Source organism: Calonectris borealis, chromosome 22, assembly GCF_964195595.1.
Source record: "Calonectris borealis chromosome 22, bCalBor7.hap1.2, whole genome shotgun sequence".
In the NCBI taxonomy this organism is placed as follows: domain Eukaryota; kingdom Metazoa; phylum Chordata; class Aves; order Procellariiformes; family Procellariidae; genus Calonectris; species Calonectris borealis.
In genome coordinates, this window is record NC_134333.1 from 1,702,806 (window position 1) to 1,727,296 (window position 24,491).

At 42.3% G+C, this 24,491-nt stretch overlaps 2 protein-coding genes and 1 pseudogene across 2 annotated transcripts in view; all 3 read left to right on the top strand.

Annotated features, from left to right (window-relative positions):
- The window catches only part of LOC142091595 (epimerase family protein SDR39U1-like), a 300,851-nt gene that overhangs the window by 213,439 nt on the left and 62,921 nt on the right, over positions 1 to 24,491 (top strand).
- On the top strand, positions 2,256 to 3,213 carry LOC142091593 (olfactory receptor OR9H1-like; annotated as a pseudogene).
- LOC142091709 (olfactory receptor 6B1-like) lies at positions 19,599 to 20,960 on the top strand. The gene has a single exon (XM_075171088.1). The coding sequence runs from the start codon at positions 19,845 to 19,847 to the stop codon at positions 20,958 to 20,960; it is 1,116 nt and encodes a 371-aa protein (XP_075027189.1). The 5' UTR covers positions 19,599 to 19,844.

Here is a 24,491-nt window from a genome sequence, read left to right on the forward strand (position 1 = left end):
AGAATGCCCTCACAACTAACAAGATGATCCATTGATCCAGTGATCCATTGATTGCCAAGAGACTACCGAAAAATCAGTTGAGTAGAAAAATGTTCATGTTTTTGGCAATGTGTTCAATAAATCTGAATTCCAAAAAACACACCTGGCTTTAATCACAATATTACAAGGTATGTGTATTGTGGTTTGTGAAGTCTGAGCTTTGCTTTGCTAGGTGTAGTGACAGAACTGGATTAAAAATAGTTGTGTCTTTATTCTGATTCCATAGCACTTAGAGTAAACAGGGCTTATGAATGCAGTTAGTTCTTCTGGAAAGTAAAAGTCCATTAACAAGAAGCCAGTATTTAATTGGTCTACATTAGTCATCCTAGACTTTCTGTTTGATCAACAAAGAGACAGACAAGTCCAGAGACTTCTTCAGATCTCAGGTGAATCAAAAATCTTCCTAAAGTGACCCTCTCACTGCTCCAGCAGCTTCATTCTTAGCTTAGATTTCTGTTAGCCTGTTTAAAAAAAACATTTACTTAAAGCAGTAGTAATTGTTATTCCAACAAAATGATTTTAATAGGATATAGGATACCTTTCCATTGAAAAGTTGTTTTATTGTTTTATTATTATGAATTTTTTCATAAGTTTGTGTCCGTCACATTTAAATCATTGATGGTTACACATAAAACCAGAATAAAAATAAAGATTTAAGAATAAGGACAATGAGGTCAGACAAGACTACACATCCATGAAATGGTTGACCATACTGACATACAATTTTGACATTTTCCTTTACATTACTATGGATAAAGGTATCTCTTTCTTCTTCTCCTTTTCTTTCTAATGAAGATAGATACCTCTAAGGGACTGCTTTTCCCCCATGTTTTAAACAGGTATGTTAGGACTAGAAGAATCACACTGTGGATGCAGCTATTTCTCTCTTTTGGCAATAGAGGAAGCTTTGACAATAGAACAAGCTGTAGACAATAGGCTTAGGCTGGAAACTTAACCTTGACTGTCTAAACTTAGGTTCTCTGAACACAAAAATCCCAAAGGAAACTCGCCAAAATATCTGATGAGCAAGGTTATGCAAAGAGAAGTTCTCTCTCCAAAGTTATTTCCTTTCCTAAGATACATGAACAAAAAAAGAACAAAGAAGAGGTATATAGGGCTTCTAAGGGTACCCAGAGCTGGGGGTACATTTCAAAGATTATAAAGAGATGGCTGAAGTAATGTATTAAAAAAAAATTCAGTGTTTTAAAAATATTAGGTACATGAGGGTTATGATAATGTATCTAATAAAAATGACAACAGAGCACAGAAAATACCAGTAACTGGATGGGGATTCATATCACTCAGCTTTATACATCTTTATACATCTATATACATCTTTATACATATGGAATAGATAGCTATGACTGAGCTGGACTTCCCTTTAGGTCAATGGAGAGAAACAGAAAATCCTAGAACATGATTCATACCTTCTATGGTAAATATTCTAAAGTGGGAGTTTTTATTCCTATCCACTGAATTTAAGCATCAACCCACTGTATATATCCAAGCCTAGGTGAGATGACACTTAACTTATGAAAACAAAGTGACTAAACATAATTGAAAAGGAGTTGCTTGAAATATTCTGTCTATTAATGCTATTTTGAACATCCTGTGTGAAGTAAACTTTTTAATAGAGAAAATTTATTTAGGAAATCTCAACATTTGAGGGTTTTGTTCCAAGTACCTTTTAAGAAGAAAAAAAAGCAGTTTCTCACATAAAGAAATGTTTCCTTTTTTCTTAATAAGAGGCTTTTTTTTACAATTATCCCCACTTTTTCATGCATTTTTTGGCTCATATATTTTTTAAATTGTTTTGCATCAACTGACGAAGCATATTCATTTGTTCTTTTGTTGAGGGGAGGGCAGTCTTTTGTGGGTTAGCTGCAATCTTAGTGTGAGATTTTTCTGCCCAGTTACATCTGACATAGTTGTTTAGACTAACTTTAGAATGGAATGCCTGTTTCTTGATTGTAAAGTAGACCTGTAAACTAGGCTGGATGAGACGCATGCAGAGTATTTCTTTACGCTGAAGAGAGTGTAACAGGGTAATTGGTTCATCTGTAAATGAATATATTAGAAAAATCATCAGCTATAATAGATGAATCCATTCTCCATTGTTTTCCATCTGTCTCTCTATTTTTCATATTTCTTATGTTTCATCTATGTTATTGTTTATGTTCTTCTTCTAATTGCTTCTCCAGGCAAAGTGTCTGAAGTCCACTGCACCTTAATCTATTTGAATGTCATCTGAAAGGAAACATGGAAAACCACACCAAGGTCATTGAGTTCATTTTGGTTGGGTTCAAATCTCATCCAGGATCGCAACTCCTTCTCTCTGTTCTCTTCTCAACAATGTATGTTGTCAGTGTGGTAGGAAATGCCTGCATGATCCTTACGATTAGAATGGACTCCAAGCTGCACAATCCCATGTACTTTTTACTAGAGAACTTGTCCGTCTTGGACAATTGCTATTCCTCTGTCATCACTCCTAAAGCAGCACTGGGCAGAAGAATAATTTCCTACTATGGCTGCACATCTCAAATGTTCTTATTCTCTCTCTTTGGCACAACGGAAGCCTTCTTCCTTGCTGTGATGCTTATGATCATTTCACTGCCATCTGCAATCCACTACTGTACAAAATCATTATGAATAAAAGACTTTGTGTTTTCGTGGTGGTGGGCTCTTATCTGTCAGGCTGCATCAGTTGTACTATCCAGACAGACTTTACATTCAGTTTGTCCTTTTGTGGGCCCAAAGAAATAAACCACTATTTCTGTGATGTTCCTGCAGTGATGCATGCCTCCTGCTCAGACACACTTGTCAATGAAATAGTAATGCTGGCTCTATGTGGATCAATTATTGCAGGCACTGCCTTGGTGGTTTTTATCTCCTCTGGTTATGTAATCATCACTATTGTCCAAATGCCTTCAGCTGAGAGCAGGTGCAAGGCCTTCTCCACTGCTCTTCTCACATGCTGACCGTCAGCTGGTTCTTTGGGACTGTTTTCTTCATCTATGCTCGGCCTGGGGCCACATCTTCACCTGACAAATGCAACACCATCGCTATCTTCTATACTATTGTTATTCCCATGCTAAACCCTTTCATCTACACCCTCTGAAACAAGGAGGTAGAAGGTCTCTGAAAAAACAGTTAAAAAGGAAAGGCTTTTTTTAGTACCTTTACTAAGGATGAGAATGACCACAGTGTCCAATTTGCTATAGACAGATGTTTAGAATGTAAAACAAGGGACATCAAGGGACATCAGGGCTTGCTTTCAAGAATCTTTTGTGATTATAGATGGTCAGTGTCATGATGAAAGCAGGAGGTATAAAAAAAAATCTAGGAGAATTAGATCAGATGAAGGTGTGGATTCATTTAACCAGATTTAGACATTTACAATCCGTCGGAGCTGTAATATAGACTCCTTTTATAATCATTCAAAAGGCACAAGCATGTTAAAGCCATAATTAATCCAACTGTGTCTTAGACATCTAAAATAGGACATAAAACTCAGCCTCTGGCACTGCCTTATTTCTATGTGTTGGAACACAGCCAGTTCAGGTGGAGACATTCTCACTGTAAACATCCAAAGATAAATTAGGTCAATCAAGAGTGAACGGAATGATTTGTTTGTTCTGGACTCCTTATTTCTTAAACTATTTTTTTCCTCGATTTTGCTTTTAATCACTTCTCTTAGAAATGAGTGGAACCACTGAAATTCGGGTTCCAGTCGTCAAGTATTGATGGGCAATTGAAATCTTGCATCAGAAGTGCTCTCTTACAAAAAAAAAAAAAATATATAGCTGAATTCTGGTTCCATGTGTTTGTAACAGGACGGCAGCTATTTCTCTGTGATAGATAAGCTTGTAACAACACAATCTGACACAGTATGAAGGTAATATGTTTAAGTTCAACTTTACAGCTGCTTGCTGTGGTTCAAAATTCTGGTAAAAAAATGCACATCTCAAAAAATACCAACTTGAAACTTTTGCATCAAGTATCTGAAGCATGACCTCTTGAATTACCATTAAGCACTATCCTACCGGAAGACTGCTCAGTTCTCATTGTATTACAACATAAGATAAATGCCAGGGCTGACTAGCAATCAGAAATTACTTTTCAGAGAAAGTAATTCTTTAAATTAATTATTTGTTCACTTCCTACTCAAAAGAAATAATATAACTTTAAAATTAAAGGAGTCACTATCCATAGTTACCTCTTTCTCTCTTTTGATATAAAAGGAATCTATACTATAAGCTCAAATGCAGATGCCTATATTCCCATGCATACAGCACCATTCTAAACGGATGGAGAAAACGCCAGAGGAATATCTCTCTGTGTAGACCATGTACCATACGTATTTCTATGAGCATTTTCCACTGGCCACTATTGTAACTTCAGTGCCCACTAGTCTTCCAAAGGATCTAAACTAGTAGAAAACAACTGTAAACTGTGTATTTAAAGACATTGGGATGGAATGCAGCTCCACTTTCAGATATCTATGTTCAGGTACAATGCAGGTCTCTGCACCTGAAGGTTAGTATTTTCTAGCAAGCTATTTGGCTCACCCTGCTATAGACAAGCCTCAGCCAGGGGTCCTTTCTAGTTACCACTACATTTGGTAATTAAAAAACATTAAGTGGCATGCACATTTCATGCCATTTGACTTAGGCACCGGAAACACTCGTGATGTTGTTTAATTTAATAATACAGATAGAGCCTGTACACACAAATCCTAAATGCTACTTCTGTCAAAAGTATGAGGTTGGTATTTTCAGAAATCTCATTTTTGGCTGATCCTCAGCCAAATACTAAGCTGTTGGTCTAAACTGAACAGTGTTTAACAGTATCTAATCCACTTCAAATCATAGTGCTGTGAAGAAGAAGGATGCTGACGAGGATGTAGGATCTTAGCTGGGAAATATACATATTGAAATGTGAGAAGAAAAGAGCTTCTAAAGGGGCTTTGGTGCAGCTAAATGATGGAGTTTAACCTGCTGCATATTACACTTATATGAACGAGGGAGACTTCTCTAAAAAAAGGAGTCATGTATCAAAGAAACTTCACGGATTATTCCACTAAGACTCAGAAGGCCTTCACCTTTTAATCTATCAGAAGTCTGCTTGGCAAAGGCAGGTTCCTCCTATGTGGTCATGTTGTAGCTGCTCTTACGTCTAGTTATCTAAATGATACATGAATCTAACTCACCATTAGGACTGTCTTCACAGTGAATGGCGAGAGACAGTTTCTCATAAGAGTGAGTCACTTCCATCGTCAAACGTATCTGGAAACAGCTGCTAGGCTCTAGAGGACTTTTTTTTTTCTCAAATCTGAAGATATAAACTTTATAATGCTGACCAGAACTTTCTTTCAAGACACTCTCATAATCCCTATGTAGAACTTTCACTAAAAAATTAAAACTCAGGTATTACACTAGAGTTTGCCAAGGCCGAGAGGAGTAGGCACAGGATTCATCTTGTCTTTAGGTAACATTCCAGTAAAAATGCATTCTAGTGATGTTTTGTCACGAAGTAACCAAGATATGGCAAGTTAGGGAATAAAAGAATAAAACCACATCAAAGCTCCGAGTTCAGTTAAAACAGTGAGGGGACACTTCAGCCTTTTTAAATTCAAGGACTTACTAAAAATGCTTAAAGTAGAAGTGTATGATTTACTTTCTTTTTTCTTTTTTTTTAATACGCCAAAAAGTTATGTACCTTCTCTAATGTCACTGTACAGCTTTCACTAATAGTTAAAGGAAAGACATATGCATGGCCAGTAATACATATGCAGCACACAATTTAAACAGTCAGCTTTTCCGATGGGTTGAATTCTCCTGTGAAAGTACTTTCAGAATCATAGAATAGCCCAGGTTGGAAGGCACCTCAAAAGATCAAGTCCAACCTTTCATGGGAAAGGGAGCCTAGAGGAGATTTTCTAGCACTCTGTCCAATCGCATCTTGAAAACCTCCAGCAATGGGGACTCTACCTTGTCCCTGAGGAGGTTGTTCCAGTGAATGATTGTTCTTACTGTAAAAAAATTCTTTCTTATGTCAAGATAAAACCTCTCCCAGTGCAACTTGTGTCCATTGCCCCTTGTCGTCTCCATATGACTCCTTGTGAAGAGAGAGCCTCCATCCTCTTTGTCGCCTTTTAAATATTGTGATGTGGTGCTCCCTGAGATGTCTCTTCTCCAGGGAGAAAAGACTTAACTCCTTCAGTCTTTCCTCAGGGCGCAGGTTCTCAAGCCCTTTGATGATTGTCCTTTTCATTGCCTATTAAAAGAAGCTCAATTATGAGCTTAGACTAGAAGACTAACATCTAAAAAGATGAAGAGTAAGTTGGTGTAAAATTAAGACAACTGTATTAAGAAAAAGAAACGTAGCTATCTACATGGTATATAAACATCAAGAGAGCCATTTCAAATAATAGAGATCCAATTTATCTCAGTGAAGTAAAGGTAAATATCCAGCTCACCTTGAAGGAAAAGCTTGTAAGCTGGTAAATTTCTCCCAGGATTAAACTGACTGTACGGACTAGATCTGACAGTTTAGGTGCTTAAAACAGCTTCCACACACAGATGGCATGTTCACTTTGGCATGCCTTAGGGAATGTGGGACATCAAGATGGCATTGCTGGATGTGAAACAGGACTGATAGGAGTCCTGTACCTTTCTGCAATGACAGATGGAGACCTGCTAGGATATCCAAGTGACACGAATGGGTGGTTTTAAGGCCGCATAAAGAATCACTGGCAAAGGTATTGGCAAAGGGTGATTTTAATAGAAATTTAAGAAATGTGACTTAACAGAATTTGATGGCAAGGTTCACTCTATTACTTATTACATGGATTAAGTTACACAGGGGAAAATCGTATTAGAATTGTGTTGGAATGATTTGTACAGAGATTAAAAGTAAAAGGGTTAAAAGATAAAAGGGTAAAAAGGTAAAAGGTAAAAAGGGTTAAAAGGTAAAAAGGTAAAAGGGGGACCCTTCCATTGAGTCACGAGGTTCAGAAGAGTTCCAACTGGACCCAATCTTAGTCTCAGACTTGGACAACAGTTTATGTCTAATACAGAAAGGGATAGGAAGGACCTCCCGTTGGGTCACGAGGTTGAGAGTAGACCCCTTTGTTTTCTAAACTCCTTCTCAAAAAGGAGCCTAGGTGCGGCTGGATCTACCCTTAGTCTCAGACCTGGGCAACAGTTTATGACTAAAGGGTTAAGGGTTTTTTAGCAGCAACTTAGAGTCTTACAATGCTTAAACGTTGATCAATTTGACAGCTTCCACAAAGAATTAGTCAAGTTACTACAAAGATTTAAACTTAACTACAGGTTATACTTGTTAGTAACTATATAGATAAGCGCGCAAAAAGATCTAGGTCAATCTATATATATATATATAGGCATATGAATATGGTACCACAGCTAAATGAAAGACCTAGAGTTAGTTAATTTATAAAGGCACACCTGTTAAAAATTCCCCTCAAGTCCCGTGAAATACTCACGTCAAATGCTTTGGCATTTCCCAAGGGGCGAAGAGTTGAGCCCCGAGGAGTGTCTCAGCCCAGAATCTCGGGGATCCTCCGAGTATCGCAAATCCGAGTTTGCAGACTCTGAGAGGCGTCCCACTCAGAGGGAGGTTCTGGATGCAGCCCACTGCGGTCCAGGAGAGCTCAAAGGGTCTCACTTGGTACCGCTGTTTATAGGTTTGCAAGATGATTGGCTTTAGTCATCAGTAAATTTCCATTTTGGCTACTATCCGAGGTGGTCCAGGCTAGTAATTATGGTATTGTTTCACGGTAACAATGGTATTGTTCCACTTGAGCTATGATCCAGGTAGGGGAGGCTTCAGAGCTGTCAGAGATGATGACTTATCTCTTGTTTCTGTTCCCTACCTCGATCATGTAGCTAGTGTCCCTGGTACGATCCGTGTCGTTCCTCACCTTAGCCATGCAAAAGTGCTTGGTACGGCCAAGGGACGCTTAACCACTGAACTCATACACAACGGCTAAAGCTTAACAGAAGGTTCTGAGATCGTATCATAGCCCGGAGGAAAAGAGCAGGGGGGGAATGCACCACCACACCAAGGTACTTGAAAGATCACTGAGCACCTACGCCTAGGTAACGGGAGCAAGACCCATCCTCAGGTTTGTTAAGTTAGGTGCCTTATTGTCAAATGTCTCCTTAAGTCAGTTAGGTCAATGTAATTTCCTCCGCCTGCCTGTCCACCCCCAATTCTCAGTCCGCAGCTAGGATGTCTGTGCAGCTGCAGCACTCAGGAGATAAGCATATCCTTGTCAAGGATTTAACCTGTGATGACCTTCTGGATATCACATGAGGCTGCTTATGGCTTCCACCCCAGTCAAAGAAAGATGTTCTAGGCAGAGCCTATATTGCTACAGGAATGACTAAAGCTTTGACAGAAGGTAGATCAATCCGTTGAAAAGAACTTTCTGATAGACATCACCTCTAAAGTCCCCATGTCTCCATATCCCCATGCTCCACCCCAGAACATCCATGGCTCTGTAGCACTGCTTTCATTCAACTTCTGGGGTAATTATTCAGCAGATTCTTGAGCTGCATTGAATCAGGGATTTGTGTTCTCAAAGGAACTTTCAGGAAGTTCGCATTCACTCATTCTGGAAGCTCAAATTACTTATACTGCGTGGCTTAACATGCAACCTCCACTTCAAGGACACCTTAGATTAGCTTTTACTGCAGTAACAATATCATCTTGTACCATCTCCCCATGTTTAAAATTACTCTCTCTACACGTCTCTCTGACACCCCCCCCCCCCCCCAAACACAGTTCATCCAGTTCTCTGACTAGGTAGCTGTCTTTCTCTCTGTTGGTCTGTCTGTCTAAACATAGAATCAAACAGAAAATTGCACTACGAGAGAATCTGACTCTTCCAGTCATCTACTTTAAGCCCATTGCCATGTCTTGTTTGGGCTGATAATTATTTTAACCTGTTCTTAGACACCTGCATTCATGGCAAGAGCAACTTTTCCCCAGGCTCTCTTTGTACCAGTTTTGCTGTAATTTCTTCCCTGTAATGACAGTGTGAAGGATCTCGTCCTGTCCAAGGGGACAAAGGGAATTGTGATGTCCACTTTTAACAGCAAAAATCATCTTGCACTACTGAAGGATCTAGCACACTACTTCCCCCAGCTATTTAGGAAGGGAAAGTGAGCTTGAAAACTCAAGTGGGCTTCTACAAATTATTTTTCCATCTCTCCAATGTCTCTCTTTAAATTGAAGTTAGAAGGGACCTCTGGAGATGATCCAGTCCAACCCCAGCAGGTTCTGGAGGTGTTTGTTTCTTTTCTTAGGCAGTCAAGATAGCTAAAATGGTTGGGCACAGGCAATCCCTCTTTGATGTGTAAGGAGGTAAATGGGAGCAAACAGCGCATTCTGCTCGAAAAAACCCCAGTATGCTTTGATTGAAAGAGAAGCATGTATTGCTATACCCTCTTCTTCAGAGGAAGATGGGCCACAGCTAAGGAATCCTTTCTTCTCTTTGGTTTAAAGGTAGTATGGGGCCTTGCTGACCCAAGGTTTCTCCAGGCAAGCACTTCTAGAAGTCCTCCTTTCCAAGAAATACAGATGTATAGGGCTAGGTCTGCAAAGGGTCATCAACACGGCTTTCCATATCTATTTTTGTTTCTGCACCCTAGCTTATGTTGGAATTAGAATAGTTGTGCATATCACCTTCAGCCTATAACACTTTCACTTCTCCTCTTCTCCAGATTTTCAGCTGTTCACCTGCTCACTATGGAGAACCACACTTCCCCAGATGAATTTGTACTCCTGGGACCACCCCTGCGTGCGAATTCTCATTTTCTTCTCTATCTTGGTGATCTATACTGCAGCTGTGGTGGAGAATATGGGACTGATCACAATCATCACCAGCAATCCACAACTCCACACTACACCTATGTACTTCTTCATTGGCAATATTGCCTTCATAAATGTCTGTTATGCCAACAGTGTTGCCTCCAAAGTCCTGGTCAGAGCACAAAGGCATTTGCTGTAACAGCTGTGCAACTCGGTTTTTCTTTGGAGGACTCTTTGTTTCCACTGAATGCTTTCTTCTGGTGACAATGTCTTATGACTGCTTCACCGCCATCTGCACTCCCCTGCTCCACCAGACTATCATGTCTTGGAGGGTGTTACCTGCCGTTCTGGTTTAAACTTTTGAGGCAGTTTAAACACTGCAGTACATACCAGTTTAATCTTTCAGCTGAACTTCTGTGGGTCCAAGGAGATTGATCACTACTTTTCTGAGCTCCTACCACTCCTAAAGCTCTCCTGCAGTGAAATTTATGTCAATAAGATTGTGCTGTTCTCCTTCTCCTCTTTCTTTATTATCACTTTATGCTGTGTGACCCTGGTGTACTACTGCAACCAACTACTGATCTCCACCATCCTGAGGATCACTTCTCAGGCAGGCAGAAGAAAAGCCTTCTCTACCTGTGCTTCCCACTTTATGGCAGTAGCACTGTATTTTGGCACAACATTCGGAATGGATGCCATTCCTTCTGACTCCTCTTCACCAGAGCAGATCAAATTAGTGTCCACGTCATACTGTCTTTTCATCCTTATGTTAAACCCATCATCTCTAGCCTGAGAAAAAAAAGATGTGAAGGATTTTCTGAAGAAAACACTGGAAAGGAAATTATTCTATGGAATTACACATATTAAATCACATGCCTTCAAAGAAAGCATTTTCAGAAGCGGCCAGAAGCAAAGAGAAACAAAGCAAAGTCTCACAATGGATTTTTCTAATCAAAAATCCCGTTCTCTGTTCATCTCATTTTGAAAATTTTCCTCGTAATTTCAAGCATATTTTCCTCAAGTTAGTGTGCAAAATACTGCTGCATGTTTTCTTAAAGTCACTCCTGAAAGTAAAGTAGGTTTAGCCACTATTAGAAGTGCTTCAGTACAACTAAAAGGTTGCTGTTCCTTTGTCATGAGGAGATGACTTTGGGAAGACAACAATTTCTTTCAGTTCATTTGATGTGGAAACATAGGAGAAGGGGGCTATTCCTGCTACGTCCCTCCATGCCTCTTTTATGGCACCTAATATGGTGCCTGTGGGTGCAGGAGGAGACAGAGAAAAAAGGAAGTGGGCAGAAGAGAGAACATCTGAACTTCAGTGGTTTTGATGGAAAAACAAATCAACAACAGTTACAGACAACAGGTGGGGTTTTTTGAGGGTGGCTGTATCTACCATTTCGCTCTTCTTCATGACAAACACCAGAAAAATATTCCTCTATTTTGTTTTTCCAAAGTCGTAACAATAATTTTGGGGGTTTATTTATAGAATCATAAAATCATAGAATCATAGAATAGTTTGGATTGAAAGGGGCCTTTAAAGGTCATCTAGTCCAACCCTCCTGCCATGGGCAGGGACATCTTCAACTAGATCAGGTTGCTCAGAGCCCCAACCAACCTGACCTTGAATGTTTCCAGGGATGGGGCATCTACCACCTCTCTGGGCAACCTGTGCCAGTGTTTCACCACCCTCATCGTAAAAAATTTCTTCCCTATACCTAGTCTAAATCTACCCTCTTTCAGTTTGAAACCATTCCCCCTTGTCCTGTCGCAACAGGCCCTGCTAAAAAGTTTGTCCCCATCTTTCTTATAGGCCCCCTTTAAATACTGAAAGGCTGCAATAAGGTCTCCCCGGAGCCTTCTCTTCTCCTGGCTGAACAACCCCAACTCTCTCAGCCTTTCTTCATAGGAGAGGGGTTCCAGCAGAACAGAATAGAGGGGCAGAATCACCTCCCTCGACCTGCTGGCCACGCTGCTTTTGATGCAGCCCAGGATACAGTTGGCTTACTGGGCTGCAAGCGCACATTGCCGGCTCATGTCCAGCTTCTCATCCACCAGTACCCCCAAATCCTTCTCGGCAGGGCTGCTCTCCATCCCTTCATCCCCCAGCCTGTGTTGATACCGGAGGTTGCCCCAGCCCAGGTGCAGGACCTTGCACTTGGCCTTGTTGAACATCATGAGGTTCACACGGACCCACTTCTCGAGCTTGTCCAGGTCCCTCAGGATGGCATCCCATCCCTCAGGCGTGTCAACCGCACCACTCAGCTTGGTGTCATCTGCAACTTGCTGAGGGTGCACTCAATCCCACCGTCTTTAATTGATGAAGATATTAAACAGTACTGGACCCAATATGGACCCCTGCAGGACACCACTCATCACCGATCTCCATCTGGACATTGAGCTGTTGACCACCACCCTCTGGATGCGACCATCCAACCAATTCCTCATCCACCAAGCAGTTCATCCATCAAATCCATATCTCTCCAGTTCAGACAGAAGGATGTTGTGGGGGATCACGTCAAAGGCCTTACAGAGGTCCAGACAGACGACATCTGTAGCCCTTCACATGTCCACTGATGTAGTCAGTCCACCATAGAAGGCCACTAGCTTGGTCAGGCAGGACTTGCCCTTGGTGAAGCCATGCTGGCTCTCTCGAATCACCTCCCTGTCCTCCATGTGCCTTAGCAGAGCTTCCAGGAGGATCTGTTCCATGATCTTCCCAGGCACAGAAGTGAGACTGGCTGGCCTGTAGCTCCCCGGGTCTTCCTTTTTTCCCTTTTTAAAGATGGGGGTTATGTTTCCCTTTTTCCAGTCAGTGGGAACTTCACCGGACTGCCACAACTTCTCAAATGTGATGGACAGTGGCTTTTGTGACGCCCATCTATAAGAAGGGCCGGAAGGAGGATCCGGGGAACTACAGGCCGGTCAGCCTGACCTCGGTGCCGGGGAAGATCATGGAGTGGATCGTTTTGAGGGCGCTCACGAGCCATGTCCGGGACAACCAGGGGATCAGGCCCAGCCAGCACGGGTTCATGGAAGGCAGGTCCTGCTTGACCAACCTGATCTCCTTCTATGAGCAGGTGACCCACCTAGTGGATAAGGGAAAGGCTGTGGATGTGGTCTACCTGGACTTCAGTAAAACCTTTGACACTGTCTCCCACAGCATTCTCCTAGAGAAGCTGGTGGCTCACGGCCTAGACAGGTACACTCTTCGCTGGGTAAAAAACTGGCTGAACGGCCGAGCCCAGAGAGTTGTGGTGAACAGAGTTAAATCCAGTTGGCAGCCGGTCTCGAGCGGTGTTCCCCAGGGCTCAGTACTGGGGTCGGTCCTGTTCAATATCTTTATCAACGATCTGGACGAGGGGATCGAGTGCTCCCTCAGTAAGTTTGCAGACGACCAAGTTGGGCAGGAGTGTTGATCTGCTTGAGGGTAGGAGGGCTCTGCAGAGGGACCTGGACAGGCTGGATCGATGGGCCGAGACCAACTGTATGAGGTTCAACAAGGCCAAGTGCCGGGTCCTGCTCTTTGGCTGCAACAACTCCATGCAACGCTACAGGCTTGGGGAAGCGTGGCTGGAAAGCTGCCCAGAGGAAAAGGACCTGGGGGTGCTGGTTGACAGCCGGCTGAACATGAGCCGGCAGTGTGCCCAGGTGGCCAAGAAGGCCAACGGCATCCTGGCCTGTATCAGAAATAGTGTGGCCAGCAGGAGTAGGGAGGTGATGGTGCCCCTGTACTCGGCACTGGTGAGGCCGCACCTCGAATCCTGTGTTCAGTTTTGGGCCCCTCACCACAAGAAGGACATGGAGGTGCTGGAGCGTGTCCAGAGGAGGGCAACGAAGCTGGTGAAGGGCCTGGAGCACAAGTCTGATGGGGAGCGGCTGAGGGAACTGGGGTTGTTTAGTCTGGAGAAGAGGAGGCTGAGGGGAGACCTCATCGTGCTCTACAACTACCTGAAAGGAGGTTGTAGCAAGGTAGGTTTTGGTCTCTTCCAAGTAACTAGTTTTATCCCCGACATACCAATAGAAGCTTTTCTTGTTGCCCTTGGCGTTCCTGGCCAAATTTAATTCTATCAGGGCTTTAGCCTTCCTAACCTGATTCCTGGCTGCTTGGACAATTTCTCCCAGGCTACCTGTCCTTGCTGCCACCCTCTGTAGGCTTCCTTTTTGTGTTTGAGTTTGTCCAGGAGCTCCTTGTTCATCCAGGCAGCCCTACTGGCGTTTTTGCCTGACTTCCTCTTCCTAGGCTTGGAGGAGGTGATCCTTGAATATTCACCAGCTTTCTTGGGCCCCTCTTCCCTCCAGGGCTTTATCCCATGGCACTCTTTCTAGCAGATCCCTGAAGAGGCCAAAGTCTGCTCTCCTGAAGTCCAGGGTAGTGAGCTTGCTGTGCACCCTCCTTGGTGCCCTAAGGATCTTGAACTCCACACTTTTGTTCTTCATCAGGCACCTGCCATGGAAAATTGCTGCATGGTGACTGAGTCCACACTGACGGGATTCGAAATCAGCTAGAACTGCAGATCTTTCTTTTATGGTCTTCGTACTGTTGTATGTCACCACGCTCTTGGGAAAGTATGCCATGGCTGTTATAATTTGTATAAACACTCATCTATTACCAAACAACCATGCATTACTTCCTAAAGAAACTCTCCGTCTGGCACCTCTGCCACCCCTCTGCCATTGCCACTCTTGGGCTGCTTCTTTGCTGAGAGGCAGGCCATTTCCTGTGGCAATTGGTTAGGCCAGCTGATGCTGTTTCCTCTCTTTGTCACCAGCGAGTGCTTTTTCATAGTGGTCACAGCTTATGACTGCTTCATGGCCATTGGTAACCCACTGTTCTACCTCACCAAGAAGTCAAAAAAGGATGCCATCAGTTTGCATTGGCATCCTACGCCTGTGGCCATGCCAACAGCATTCTACAGACTGCAGTTCTCTATGGGCAGCTAAAGGAAGCGATTCTCTTGTCATGTCCCAGCTGTTATGATTTCTACCCCTTAAAGGCAATTTAATTGTGTCCATCAGCACGGCAGTGATATTCACCTCATACATGTTACCTCCACTACCCTAAAGTCTGAGAAAAGTCTGAGTAAAATGGGCAGCAAGTCAGGAAAGACCCATCATTGGGACGCATCTATCTCAATGCGGGTACTCATAACACAGACATCTCTCTCTGGACTTGTTTAAAATTACCTTTGTATACATAGACTTACTGCGGGATAAACTTTCAGGTTCTATAGCAGGCGAGTGCAACTGTGGCAACCAGATGAGGTGAACAAAAAATAGAGCTGCTTCCTTTGCTGCAATAAATTTTGGGTGTAATGTGAACATCTTCAAAGGACAATCTGAGAAACTACAGACCATTCAACATCCTCACTTCTGCTCCTGGGAAAATCATGGGGTAATTCTTCTTGGAACACACTTTTGGTCACATGAAGAAGAAGAAAGTGACTGGGAGCAGTCAGCATAGATTTACCAAAAGTAAATCATTCCTGGCCAACCTATATCTGTCATGAAATCACTGGATTTGTGGATGAAGGAAGAGCAGCAGATGCCATTTACATGAACTTTAGCAAGACTTTCAACACTGTCTTCCATTGTATTGTAGCCAAGTTACGGCTTTACAGTCTGGATGGATGGACAACTAGATGGATAAAAAGGCTGGTTGGATTATCAGGCTCAGAGAGTAGTGGTCAATGGGCCATACTTTACCCGGAGTGGTCAATGGGTCTACTCTACCCTGAAATACTGCAGGAGGAGGTGAAGGAGTGCTTACCCAACAGGTTTACAGATGACACCAAACTGGGAGAGGGATAGGGGAATGACACTCAAGGGCATAGACTGGCTGGAAGAATTGGCCACTAAGAACTGCATGAAATTCAACAAGGATGCAAACAAATGCAAATTCCTGCATGTGGCAAGGAATAACCCCTGGCAATGACACAAGCAGGGGCTAGGTAGAAGCTCTGCAAAGTCTTGGTAGACAGCAAGCCGAGCATCAGTCTTCAGAGTGCCCTGGCAGCAAAGCAGCTCAACTGTATTCTGGGCTGTATAAACAGCACCATAGCCAGTAAATCAAGGGCAGTGTTTATCCCCCTCAACTTAGTATTCGTTAGACTGCACCTGCTTTGAGCAGGAGGTTGTACTTCAGATCTCCTGAGGACCCATCCAGCATAAATTATTCTATGAGTCTATAGAAGGTAAGGATAGGATTCATGTGCCTATATGTCATTTGGTAGTTTTCTTTCTAGTCAAGGGAGAGTCACTAAATACAGTCCATGGATTCTAAGAAGTAGTCAACATCATTGTAATGCACCCATTCAAAAGAGAACACATAAAGGAAATTCTAGATTACTAGGTCGTGTAAATATATAAATAGAGGAGCCAAACCCTGCCTATCACAAGTATAAACTAGTGTTTTCCCTTTGGCACAGATTATGTGTGGATCTGATTTGCTTATCAGTTCTCAAAGTAAAGGTTCTTGTACTGCAACTTTGCTCTAGTGGAAAAAAATGAAAGCAGTGTCACTGACCACAGGAGGAATGGTTTTTTTTACCTCTCGTGTTGGAGAATGAGGAGCAACTCAACAAATGGAACTCAAATTGGTCCCTAAAGAGAGAGAGGTTTATTTTTCTCATGCAACAGCGGCGGAAACAGTGCTTTCCTAGCCTTGTCTATTCCTTGATCTCTAACTTCCATAAAAATCTATTTCAAATTTTTTTTATATGAAACTTTTTTTTTCCTGCAAATTTCTGTTTTCATGCTTTAAAAGACATTTTTCCAATGACATTCCTTTTTCTTTTCATCAGTTATTTAGAACAAGCATCAGGAAAAAAAAAAAGGCTGGTATGTTCATCTTCATCCTTTTCTCTCAAGTAAGTCGTGTTTTGTGTTTTAGCATTTATCTTAATGCACATTTATTACAGAAATAGATTTTCTCACTCTCTGTCCTTCCTTCCTTTATTCCTCCCTTCCCTCCTTCCCTCCTTCCCGCCTTTCCACTTTTTAATTTTTCACTTTTTTGTCATTTCCCTTCTTTCCTTTCTTCCTTCTTCCTCGGAGTTGGGTACTATGAGATTAATTTCCCCTAAGTGTACGTACCGACATCAATACCAACAGCACAGCCCCTTTCCATAGTTTATCTCCATTGTCACTGTCTCTGTTGTCAACCACTCTTCCAATACAATTCACCTGAATTCTTTTAGAGTCTACTTAAGGGGCTTCATGCTATAGAGAGGGAATCTTCTGTAGAATTCATTGATTAAAATCTGTATTTAATATTTGGATTGGTGAGACTCCTCTTATGAGTAAAGTGTAGCCATCTTGAAATTGACCTCACATGAGATTTTCCCTGCCTGTGACTTACAACAGAGCAAGCTGTTATCAAATCTCTCTGACAGTTTCTCCTGCATAGAGGTTCACGGTTCATTGGCATCATAAAGTTTTTGCATACAGTGGGCAAAGTTTTGCCTAATTAAGGATCGAATCAGAACTTCTGATACCAGATTGAACTAATCTGATGAGAATTGCTTGTCATTTTTTGATAATCACATTTCCTTAAAGTGTCTTTAATTGAGAAGTAAAAAAAATTACATTGTTTAAGAAATATTGCACACATTTAATTCTAAAACATACACACCTACACATACACACGTGTGTATATTCACATGTAAGGTATGAAATACTTCTGCTTTTATTTCTCTTCACAGCTACGCATATAGATAGACAGATAGAGATACAGCGGAACAGTAGAATATTGAAGTGGACAATTAAGAAGTCATGGGGAAAAACAGTCTTCCCACTATGGAAATAATGGAGGTATGTTCACTCTACACTCTTTTAGTACAGCATATCCTTTTTTGTCTGCCCAAATCTGGTATTAGAAACATATATCTAATACATATATAGAAAGAAAGATGATTATCAGCTAGACAGTGTTGATATGTTGGTATAAGCATAGCTAAATATGTCTGTGTGTGCGCCCTCACAGCACATTTGTGAAAGGGATTAACCTCGCAGTTTTCTACAAATATAGCATAATAATGCATGTAAGCATTAACAAGCCATCTGCATGTGAAACAGTGAGTTTGTGCATTTATGTTGGTTGTGTCTAATCATGGGATTTCTGTCACCTCACTTAAACCATCCAGAAGATAGGTCAGATTCATTGTAGCTAATCTTAGTCGCTCAATAGTGTTACTAAAAATAAATGCCTTTTGCAGTTTATCCAAGACATCTGCACAGTGCCTGTAGGTTTCTTACACCCTTAAGTTTCTACATGCTTCAGAAGCAAGAGCTGAAAGCTGGGTGGCATAATCTTCATCATCCCTCATGGCAATAAAAACATATTTTTAGGCAATCCCTGCTATGTCACTTCTTAATCATACCTAGCAACAGAAGAGGAATTTGGGAAACAGCATCTCTAGTGCTATTTTAGACCTTTTGTGGTACTTTGCATGGCCTTCAGCCCTGCTCTGGAAGGACACAGACCTTCTGCGGGTCCCGTGTCATATCTGCCAACTCCAAGTGAGTGGCTAAGATATCGCTGACAGGTAAAATTGTACTATCTCACTCTACGTGCCTGAATATCACCATGAGTGCCTGAAGTGGAGTAACTTATATGCAATGCTAGCTGTCTAAGCTCTGATTACAGTCATATAATTATACGTAATGAAGTGGAAGTGTAAGCCATATAGATAACAGTGTCCAGAAATATTTAACCCATTCCTAACTAGAACCCTCTGTTAGGCAGATGAGTCACTGTTTAGAGTCACGGATTGTATTAATTAGAGATTTGATTTGCTGGTCCATGCATAGGCTCTCGGTGATGTTTTGAGAGGCCCTTTGTTCTCCACCTGGCAGAATGTTTTCCACTCCAGAAGGTTCTGTATCTCCTGTAGTTTGTGTCCTAAATTTTTGCTCTGTATGAATCGCCCAAATAACTACAGCATGCAAAAGACATTACACGTGTCCACGAACTCATATATGGGCACTGAAGGTGGGATTCAAGAGCCTAAACACAGCCATAGGAAAGCATTTCAGATGTGCTAGAGTGTTTCACAAATTCCAGCCAGATATGACACAGAACCTATGGAAATCACATCATCTTCTAGACTGAGAGCTGGAGGGCCAGGATATCTACAGCATCTCAAAACATGCTTATGTTTATGTACCTGAATCACTAATATACAATTTAGACACCCACAGTGTGATTAATTCCACACTGTTTACTTAGAACAGGTTAACTTCATGTCTGAATGTCCTCTTTTAGTCAAAGGAGAAAGACCAACACTTTGAGAAGGTGATTTCATTCATTCTATTGTGCTTTATGAGATATTGTCACTTCCTAACAGTATTTGTGTCTCTCCATTAACTTTTGTATTCACTACATAACCAGATTATTCACAAGGAGATCCACCTACCATATTTAAGCAGAGACAGGCACCTGTCTCACTCTTAAAGACTAACAACAGCACAGATGGAAGTACATCTAGAAATGATATAATAGGCATTTACAGGAAACACTAATCCTTCTGTGAAGATGCTAACTTACACAAGGATGACTAACCTTAAGACTTAGTGAGATGGCTTAATTAATTGTGTCCCTAATAGTTCAGAGGCACTAAAGATCAGTGCCCAGAATAGTGTTATAACGAGTTGAGTTCTGGATGAGGAGGAATGTGGAGGTTAGGTGAAAAATTCATGTAAACCAACAGAGTACGGAAAAAAAAAAATCTTAAGCATTGCACCCTTTGATGTACCTAGCACGTTTCGGATCATGCTGTGTTAGTATCATGAGATGTTTGAGGTCTGGATCAGAAATGTAACTCACAGTTGTGTAAATTTGTATTTACAAAATAGGGTCCTAGAAAAATCCTGCAGTCTACTTTGGAAAATCCCCCTTGTGCCTTAGTAGTACTTTGTGAAGTTGCTATGTTGTTGCTATTCATTGTTTTTTTTTTTTTTTCATTATGAATCACTCATTGCAACTAATTTTTTTTTTTTCCTTCAATCCAGGCAGCTCTCATTACAAACACAGATTTTCAAGTCACGGTCTGTGCATACAAGCTAGCTTGAGAGGATGTTCAAACTGCTGCTGCATCTGCTTCTCCTGCAAAGTCTATAGCAGCTTCTGTATGATTCTCAGCATGTCCTCAGATAACCTGACCCATGTGGTTGAATTCATTCTGGTTGGTTTTCCAGGTAAACAGGAAATCAAGCTGCTGCTCTTTTTTATGTTCTTCCTGGCTTATGTGCTGACAGTGACAGAAAATGCAATGATTGTTGTGCTTGTTTGGACAAATCTCCAGCTTCACAAGCCAATGTATGTTTTCCTGGGCAATCTTTCCTTTCTGGAGATCTGGTACGTCTCTGTCACAGTGCCCAAAGTGCTTGTGAGCTTGGTGACAAAGAGACAAGGCATCTCCTTCACAGGCTGCATGGCTCAGCTATTCTTCTTCCTGGCATTGGCCTGCAGTGAGTGCACTCTCTTGGCTGTCATGGCCTACGATCGCTATGTGGCCATCTGCAACCCATTGCGTTACCCAATCATCATGGATCACACTCTTTGTGCCCGTCTGGCCATTGGCTCCTGGATAAGTGGCTTCCTGATTTCCACAGGGAAGGTTTACTTCATTTCACGTCAGACCTACTGTGGGCCCAACGTCATCAACCACTTCTTTTGTGATGTCTCTCCCTTACTGAAGCTAGCCTGCACCGACATGTCAGCAGCTGAGCTTACGGATTTCTTACTGGCCCTGCTCATCCTTCTTGTACCACTCATTGTGATTATGGTCTCCTATGTGTGCATCATCTCTGCTGTCTTGGGCATTCCCTCAGCCCAGGGGCGTCACAAGGCCTTCTCTACCTGTGCCTCTCACCTTTTAGTGGTCACAGTGTTCTATACAACCTCCCTGTTCATCTATGCCAGGCCCCAGGCTATTGATTCCTTCAGCTCCTACAAACTGGTTTCTATGGTATACACCGTCCTGACACCCCTCGTCAACCCGGTCATCTATTGCCTAAGGAACCAGGAATTCAAAAGTGCTCTTAGGAAAACAATGTACTGGAGAGACTTCTTGTCCTAGAGGTTTCATCCAGGGTTTTCCTTATTTATTTAACTCCCTTTCTACTCTGTAAAATTGATTTCTACAGGTCATAATAAATTACCTAGTGTTCATCCAGTCCACAGTAGGAAACACGTGGGCTGAAACCAGCTCAAGCCCATTGCTCTTTTAAAAGTTCTTTTTGTTTGTTGTCCAATTTTAATACACTATATAAGGCTGAACCATCTAACCCTGCCCCTGGTTAAGTTAGGAAGACATATGCACTCTTTTGATTAACTCAGAGACAAACAGGTACACAGCTGTTTGTTCTACTCAACTGATATAGCCGGCTGATCTACTGAACTGATATAGCCATCTACCTAGAACCAAGGCTATCCCCTGGTCTCCTTTGTGTTAAGTTCAGCTTTCTTTGCAACAGCTGTGGTTAGTAACTTCCTACCTTATTCCCAGAGCTTCATGAGCACAAATCCCTTCCCCATCTCCTCAGACCCTTCTACCATTATAGAGGTTCATTGGCTGGTCACAAACAAGTGCAGGATTTTGCGTTTCCCCTTGCTGAACTTCATAAGATACCTGTCTGCCTATTTCTCCAGCCTGTCAAGGTCCCTCTGAGCACAACCATCTAGTTTATCAAATACCTCTCACAGTTTTGTATCATATGCAAGCTTTTTGACAGTGCACTCTGTCCCATCATCCAGGTCCTTAATAAATATGTTAAAAAATACTCACTCCAGTGTTGACCCCTGGGGCACACCGCTAGTGACTAGCCTCCATCTGGAATTTGTGCTGCTGATCACAACCTTTCAAGCCTGGCAGTTCAGCCAGTTCTCAATCCACTTCACTGTCCACTTATGTAACCCACACTCCATGAATATATCTATGAGGATATTATGGGACACAGTGTCAAAAGCCTTGCGAAAGTCAAGGTAAAAAACATGCACTGCTCTCCCCTCACCCACTGAGCTAGTCATTTCATTGTGGAAGTCCATCAGATTGGTCAGGCATGATTCCTCTTTCATACATCCATGCTGACTACTATCAACCACTTTCTTGTCCTTCATATGGTTGGAAATGGCTTCCAGGAGGGTTTGTCCAATCACCTTCCCAGGGACTGAGGGGAAGGCTGACTGGCCTGTAGTTACCCAGATCTTCCTTCTTGCCCTTCTTGAAGGCAAGAGTGACATTTGCATTCTTCCGGTCCTGAGGAACCTCCTCAGATCACAATGACCTTTCAAGGACAATTAAGAGTGACCTTGCAATGATGCTGCCCAGCTCCCTCAGCACTTACGGCTACATACCATCAGATCCCATGGACTTCTGCAGGTCTAGTTTGTTTAATGTCCCCTAACCTGATCTTCCTCCACTGAGGGTAAGTCTTCCCTGCTCCAGACTTCACATGGGTCTCAGGGTCTTGGATTCCTGAAGGCAAACCTTATCAATAAAGATCAAGGAGAAGGCGGCATTTAGTACCTAACCTTTTCCATGTCTCTTGTAACCAGGTCCCCTGACCCATTCAGCAGCAGGCCTACATTTTCCCTAGTCGTCTTTTTACTGCTGATATACCTGCAGAAGCCCTTCTTGTTGCCCTTCTTGACCTCTCCAGATTCAGCTCCAGAATAATTTTTGTTATCCTAACTCAAACCCTGCATCATCACACACTGTCTCTATGTTACTCCCAGGACACCTGACCCTGCTTCCACTTCTTCTATGCTTCCTTTCTGTATTCAACTTCAGTAAGAAGCTCCTTGTTCACACATGTGCGCCTCTTGCCACCTTTGCTTGACTTCCTGCACATGGGGATAGACTGCTCTGGAGCTTGGAGGAAGTGAACCTTGAAAACCAAAAGCTCTCCTGGACGCCTCTTCTCTTCAGCATGGTCTCCCAGTGGATTCTTCCAAGCAAGTCCCTGAACAGGCAAATTCTGCTCTCCTAAAGACCACGGTTGTGATCTTGCTATTTGCCTTGTTCCCTTCTCTCAGGCTTCTGAACTCCACCATTTCATGGTCACTTCAGTCAAGGCTGCCCCTGACCTTCACATCCCCAACCACTTTGTCTTTCTTTGTAAGTACATGGTCCAGCAGACCACCCTGCCTCATCAGCTTCTCAAACACCTGAGTGAGGAAGTTAGCATCAATGCATTTCAGAAATCTTCTGGATTCTTTGTGCCCTGCTGTGTTGCCCTTCCAGCAGGTATTGAGGTCGTTTAAGTCCCCCATGAAGACCAGGACCTACAAATGTCAGGCTTCTTCCAGCTTACTGATGAAAGCTTCATGTACTTCTTTGTGGAGGTGGTCAATAGCAGACACCAACCACAATGTCTCCCACGCTGGTCTGCCCTCTAATCCTAAACTGGCTTCCATCAATGACACAGAACAGCAACATCATAGAAGGGAAGAGCTTTTCTGAGCTGAGCTCTAGACAACTCTTCTGTAACTCCCTGATATTTAAAATTCTTATTCAGAGATAACAGCAGCCAGCAAACCTGTAATTATTTTAAAAAATGTGTGTGTGTCTCCAGCCTCTGGGAGCAGTGGAGGAAAAAAGATCAATAGTACTGATAAACAGGGACCTACAAAGGAGTAAAAGAAGGAATGGAAGAAAATTAAGAAAAAAGCCTACAATAAACCCAACAAAAACCAGTATAAAGAAGTAAAGGGCTTCAGGTTCTCTTAAAGAAACATTGATACAGAGAACAATTCAGTCTGGTCTTACAGATTCCATCTTCCTTTTGTACAGTTATGAATAAGAAAGACTGCTTCTGTGGAAGAATAAATTGTCTTTCTTGATTCAGATATAGGTCTGAATGCAATCACTTGATCCATGGGTTCCTTCATTTATGAGGAAGAAATATAGGTAAACCAGATACAAATCCTCTAAATTTCAACTTTAAACTCAATAGCCATGGAGCAAATTCTCTTAGAAGCTATTTACAAGCACATAAAGGACAGGAGGGTGATGGGAAACAACCATCCACTTAAAAATTGTGCCTGACCAACCTGATTGCCTTCTATGAGGACATGACTGTCTTTGTGGATAAGCAGAGAACAGTGGATATTATTTCTTTCACTGTAGCCTTTGAGATGGTCCTCTAAATTATATTTATAGCTATATTGGTGGAGCATGGCCTGAATAAATGAGGTAATTATGAGATCATAGAATCATTAAGGTTGGAAAAGACCTCTAAGATCATCGAGTCCAACCGTCAACCCAACACACCATGCCCACTACACCATGTCCCTAAGCGCCTCATCTACACGTCTTTTAAATACTTCCAGGGATGGTGACTCAGCCACTTCCCTGGGCAGCCTGTTCCAAGGCCTGACCACTCTTTCAGTAAAGAAATTTCTCCTAATGTCCAATCTAAACCTCCCTTGGCGCAACTTGAGGCCATTTCCTCTCGTCCTATCGCTTGTTACTTGGGAGAAGAGACCAACACCCACCTCGCTACAACCTCCTTTCAGGTAGTTGTAGAGCGCGATGAGGTCTCCCCTCAGCCTCCTCTTCTCCAGACTAAACAACCCCAGTTCCCTCAGCCGCTCCTCATCAGACTTG

Coding starts and splice junctions, on each gene's coding strand:
- LOC142091709 (XM_075171088.1), top strand. CDS start 19,845: ATGAATCACTCATTGCAACTAATTTTTTTTTTTTCCTTCAATCCAGGC.